Here is a 6,098-nt window from a genome sequence, read left to right as displayed (position 1 = left end):
TTGTTGGACTGATTGTCTTGCTAGTCATGGTATGTAATCTTATCTCTTTAGGTAATGGTTGTGTAGAGAAGTGAAGAAGATAGAAGAAAAATTCAACTATGCATCTCTATCTTATGTCTTTGGTGTTTATGGATCAAGTTTGAGAATATTGTCATAGAAGTTTTTTTGAAAAAAAAAATGGGTGCTAGGCTCACGTTGTGTGGCTGAGTGATGGCCTCTACTACACCACCAGCAGGCACACAAGAAGATAAGACAATGGGATCAAAACTAGGGGACACTGAAATCCCAACTCCAAGGGCACCAATCAACCTGGCTCCTATTCTCAACCCTCCAGCTGACACCTCTGGACACCTAAACACACTCCAAACTCTCCAATCTGATCCAGTTGACACCTCAAGTTGTCCTCCCAAGTCAGCACAAACCTCCAGCACCTCTGCTCTTCCACCTAAATAGCTCAACTGACCTCAGCTGACATACAGCTGACCAAAACAGCTCCCCCAACCAACACAAAACTGACCTTAACTGATATATAGCTAACCAAAACAGCTCCCCCAACCAACACAAAACTGACCTTAACTGATATATAGCTAACCAAAACAGCCATAGCCGACACAAAACTAGTTCTATTTTGACAGTAACCTGATTCGAAAGCCGACTGCTGATTCCACTCAAAAACATTTTCGCCTGACTCCCAGAATGTCCTCCATCATTAGCAAACTTCACAAACTTGCTTCTTAACTTCATTGAACCTAACAGCACTCCTTTGCTAACTCCCGCTAACTTTATGACTAAGTGGGACTCCTCCAACACAAACTGACTCATCCGATTTCTCTAAATGTCCGCCCAAGTCAGACCAGGCCTCCTACAATCCTAATCCTTACTTCTTAGAACACATCTGCTTTTCCTCTCACCATCAGCTGACACGAATAGCTCCAGCTAACCATTAGCTAACTAAAATTTGACTCAGAAATCCTCCCCTTAGTCCCAATCTGGTAAATGTCCTCTAGGGTCTTCAACCTTCCTTCAACATCAACCAACCTCAAGTTCTGACCCTCAAAACCTCTCTGTACCAGTCGATGCTCTCTGCTGACCGAGATCTCACCTAGCTGATAGCTGAATCAACTGACTTTGAACTGATTCAGAACTCTTCACCCCAGTGTCTTCTGACACCTCCATACCCTCAAACAAGACCCAACACAACAAACTATCAGTTGACTACCTACTGACTCAGACGCTTTCAGCCCACAACTCAAACCTGTCTACTGACTGGCTAACAGTCCAGACTGTCACACCAAACTCCAGATAGGCTCCACTCAATCCAGATAGACTAGATCTAACCTCCAAACCCCTCAGCTAACAAGATTTGACATTTAACTAACTCAATCTGACTCTAGCTTCTTAATTGAAGGTGGCTAACTCAGTTCTGACACAGCTGACTATGGACTTGCACTCACAAATGTTCCCCCTCCATAATTGCAATCAAAACAACACAAATATAGCACCACGGCTCAAAAACTCATCAATTCACAAAGAACTCAAGCTCCACACACTCTATCTTCATTAAAACAAAACAAACAGTCTCAACATCCCCGAGACTTGGGGCTCAAAGAAAAAAGAAGAAAACACAAAAAACTTTCGGGATCCTTCACTTATAGACCAAAGCGACAGTCCTTCATAGCATCATGTTCATCCACGACTTGAAATTTCATAGAAGTCAACATCCAGTGACTCTCGCCAGCTACAGTTGAGGAGTTCTGATTTGGACCAAGTATCCAACAGAGGCGCTACACAAAGAACCCAAGGGACGCACCTCTTAGCCAATTCTCTGGACTCCAACCCTTCCTCTGCTCTGATTCAATCAAATCCTCCCATACTGTGCTAGTCTTTTCTCTATAATCTCCAAAATATGCACGATCTCTAGCTTGCAAACTGCAGTCAGGCAAGCAAACCTGCAGGAGACGCACTCAACTGTCCCTTCTATTCTGCTCTCTGGTGTCTCTCTCAACCACCTCTCCAACTCAGCGAAAACTTTCAAAGTTGCGTACTTCATAAACCCGTCGCCGCCTTGCATCCTTCCAAAAAGTAGCATAGCCCGATTCCTTCGTTATCCCACGTTCTACAAGCTCATGTCTACAGGTTTATGTTTATGGACTCATGCCTGTAGATTCACTTCTCTTGACTCACGTATCAAGATTCACACCTCTGGACTTACATCTCCAAGTTTGAGCCTACCTGGGACACAAGAATCTAGGAACTGGGCCTATGACAAGACTGGTGTGCAATTATTAGGCAATAAGTGTCCTCTTTACGACTATAATAATTGATACATACTATATTAGGTATACCTATGCCGAGACCACGTCTTCACACATCTACAAGTTCACATACCCATACTCACGACTCATGTCTCACGACTCGTGCTCATGTGTCCAGGCTCATGTCTACAAGCTCACGTATCCAAATTCACATCTCTTTACATGGGACTATGGACTCTTTAAGTGCTTTTTTAAGTAAAGTACTCAACATTTTCTTTTAAAGAAGATGGACTAATTTAGAAGGCTCAAATTGTAACGTCGTTCAAACAAAATGAAGACTAAAAACACTAGTTATAGCACTAATGCACAAGCTTTCTTTTTTATAATTAGACTTGTGAATGGTTCCATGTACACATCAATTGTCAGGTTCCAAGATTCCATGTCAATGCAGGTCAACAACCAATAGTTAACAACAATTTGTTAAAAGGACAGGGTTATATCCATAGCCCTATGTTAGTTTCCTCCATCAGGATCCTCCTATGTCATTACAGACAATTTGTTAAAAGTCCAAACAATTTTGACTCATTCAATTTGTGCAGGAGCTATCAATTCACCGATCCAAACGAGCAACACATAAGAAATCCATCAAGAGGCAACTCACATGCATACTCAATTATGAAACAAAGTTTGAATACTCTATCTCATGGGATGAGCATAACATGCAGTAATCAAAATGGTTATGATACAGGAAACGATCAAGCTTGAACATAGTATCATTTTCATAAAGCACTCATCCAGGTGATTAATCAAAGGACAAGTGCTTCTTTACATAGCAACCAATAGCGCATATCTACAACTCCTCACACAACTTAGCATGCCATAGCTTTCTAAATTTATTTGGAGTTTCTAATCTCTTTTGCCCGTGCTACTTAGTGCAAATCTCGCTAATCAACATGATACTTCTCAAAACAACTGCAAGCTTAAACAATATATATACCTAGATGAATCCAAGAGCATGCCCAAATTCACCTTCTAGGAACGTGCATGTTATATACTCAAGGTAGTCAACCCACAAGACTATATAACTATCAACTCCATTGTGCATAGTATGGACTAGATACTATGACATCCCCACTAACGTCATCAGTGCCCAATAGTGGGTGTAGAACTCTACATCAAGATATGCTCTCAGACACGCACTCCACAAACACTCACACACACATAAGAGCATATATTCACACAAGTACTCTAAAGTTTACACGTTAAAGACTAAAGTTGAAAGTGCCAAAAGGTACTATCTTAACCAAGGCTACCATTTAGAGAACAAAAACGTTCTTTTGCAGACACTAAAGAGCTTCGTAGAGGACGCATGTGGAACAAAAAATGTTATCTTCATCAATAAAGATTTCACTCAATGTTGAAAAAAGGCTTCTTGAGAATCACCCATGGGTTCAAATGTACACAAACACTCCTTGACTTGAAGTCTCTTAACCTATATCTCTCGTACAACCTCTAAGACATGCATTTCCTTTGTTCATCACCCATGGTAATGTGAGACTTCATTTAAGGCTAGGAATCATGATAAAGAGCCACAAGGCTATACTTCTCCCATCCTTGGCATGTGCTACTCTACTGGCACACCCCCTTTCAAGAACTATGTGTCTATAACCTCATCATGGCCCATCCTTGGCATCTGCTACTCTGTTCAAACACCCCCTTCAAGAACCTTCTTGTGTCTATAACCTCATCAATGGCGGTAGTACACAATGGTCAGAAGACAATTGCCAAATATACAATGTACACTAAAGGAGTAGAGACCTTGATAAGAATTCTTTTGGTCCAAGAATCAACCATCTCATTTAGGTACTTCGATGACCAACTTGTGTTTCAATGCATGTCTCATCTCATGTTCCCTCAACTGCCTCATTAGTGACCGACCATATCAAACAATGAATAGGCAACAACTGATTGATTCTACCTTCCTGATGCTGCTTCCCCAAAAAAGAAAAGGGTTACCACTTGGAATTTGTTATGAACCAAAGGCTATGATGCAGCACTTGTAAATGGGGCAAATTTTGCAACGACCGTTATGACCTACTGTAGACTAAACACACAACTTGGTCCTAAATACTTACTTGCAAAAAAAAAGGTTAAAGAACAACTGCAGTATGTCCAACAACAATCAAAACTCACTGTAGACTAAACACACAGCTTCCTCAACACTTACTTATATAGACAGTATCCGACATAAAGGTGACAAAACCACCACACTTATGCTCATTAATGCGCTCTTTATAGTAACCTTACGGCTGCAAGCTTCATGGGCATAGAAAAATGTACATGACAAGAACAAATTAATTATCACATCAACTTCTAAGTGGGCATATCCCCAATTAGAGACATCTGCAAATATTATTATCCTAAGCACAACCCAAATAAAAAGGTCAAGAACAAGCCCAACAAACCACTAATACAAGCCATCCACACAGGCTCAAGAGTACCTTCTGGGTCTACTGTCAGACGCTGGGTACCCTTGGGGAGGGTAACCCTGGACATAGCCTTGAGATTCTGCCGGTTTACTATAACCTTGGGATCCATAGCCATGGCCCTGTTGGGCATCAGGGTAGCCTTGAGGGGGGTATCCAGAAGGGTAACCCTGGGGGGGTGCTGATGGGCGGCTATGGTCTTGCTCAGCAGATTGGTGGCCATGGCCCTGCTCAGAAGCTGTATAATTTGGAGATGGACCGCCATGGCCTTGCTCAGAGCTTGAAAAATTTACAGAAGGTTGCGAAGGTGCAGAAGGAGCCACACCTGGTTTCCCGTGCTTGACCTCATAGCTGTGAAGATAGTCTTGGGCTTTGTAGGCGTACTTGCCATAGGAGGTCTCCTCCAGCTTGCCGTAGCGTGAAACGGCCCCGATTAGGGTTCCGGCTGCGCCTGCCAGCTTGCCCATGTCCATCTCTTCCGATGCAGAGTTGCCGGTCTTGTGCAGTTTGGACTTCGCCGCGTTCATCACCACTTGGGCGCTCTCATAGATCTCGCCATAGGAGGGCTTCTGGGCATGCGAAGAGGGCTTTTGGACACCATTATCAGATGCAGAAGACGAAGAGGGTTTCTGGCCATGGCTTGGGTTTGAGTGAGACTGCGAGTTGAGAAGCGATGACGCTGTGGAAATCAAGTCAGATAACCCACGTTCCTCCATAGCCGCGGAATGGAAGTGAAAGCGGGGGAAAAGATGAGTGGCAATGGACCTTCCGAAAACCTTTAAGAATAGGTAGATCTAACCCCGTGTTTGGAACTATCCGCGTGGTCAAACAAACCGTGGGAGGGGGAAGATTGCAGTTCACACGCATTCTTGAGGACACCATAGAGGTCCTCTCACAAAGCACTTGAAAGAAAAATTAAAAAATGAAGTCCTCTAATCCAGTTAGAGATGTTATATAAAAAGTAAAAAGGGAAAAAGGGAAAAAAGAGGCAAGGGGAAAAAATTTATAGAAATTTTTGGAAAAGCGTGTACACAAGTTGACCCAAAACGTGTTTTGGGACATTGCGATCGTTTTGACATAACTTGTGTAACACTCCAAAAAAAATGTTTTTTCATAGTTAAGGAGCTTAACTATGGGAGACCAGCACCTACAGCACTTAACTGACCCAAAAAAAGTACATTATTTTTGTGCCAATCAGGTTTTAAAACACCAAAAACGCGTTTTGAAAAAACTTTGGACAATCCAAAATAATAATAATAATAAATAAATAAATTCTCAAACTTGTCCAGGGCATCCGTAGGACCTCCAAACACCCCATAATCACATGCACCTACGATGTGGGCGGGTTTTAGAGACC

The 6,098-nt window shown here is 42.4% G+C and overlaps 1 protein-coding gene across 1 annotated transcript; it reads right to left on the bottom strand.

Annotated features, from left to right (window-relative positions):
• Nucleotides 1–4,551: 4,551 nt before the first annotated feature.
• LOC147602890 (uncharacterized) lies at nt 4,552–5,509 on the bottom strand. Its single transcript, XM_086797252.1, has one exon. It carries the CDS (start codon nt 5,455–5,457, stop codon nt 4,747–4,749), a length of 711 nt encoding a protein of 236 aa, XP_086653378.1. The 5' UTR covers nt 5,458–5,509; the 3' UTR covers nt 4,552–4,746.
• Nucleotides 5,510–6,098: the final 589 nt, after the last annotated feature.

Source organism: Cibotium barometz, chromosome 65 (assembly GCF_041138505.1).
Source record: "Cibotium barometz isolate CiBa-2024 chromosome 65, ASM4113850v1, whole genome shotgun sequence".
Taxonomy (NCBI): domain Eukaryota; kingdom Viridiplantae; phylum Streptophyta; class Polypodiopsida; order Cyatheales; family Cibotiaceae; genus Cibotium; species Cibotium barometz.
The sequence above is the reverse complement of the archived record's forward strand: the minus strand, read 5'-3'. Positions and strand labels throughout refer to the sequence as shown.

What these genes read in the sequence shown, in the direction of transcription:
- LOC147602890 (XM_086797252.1), bottom strand. Translation starts at nt 5,457, where the DNA reads ATGGAGGAACGTGGGTTATCTGACTTGATTTCCACAGCGTCATCGCTT.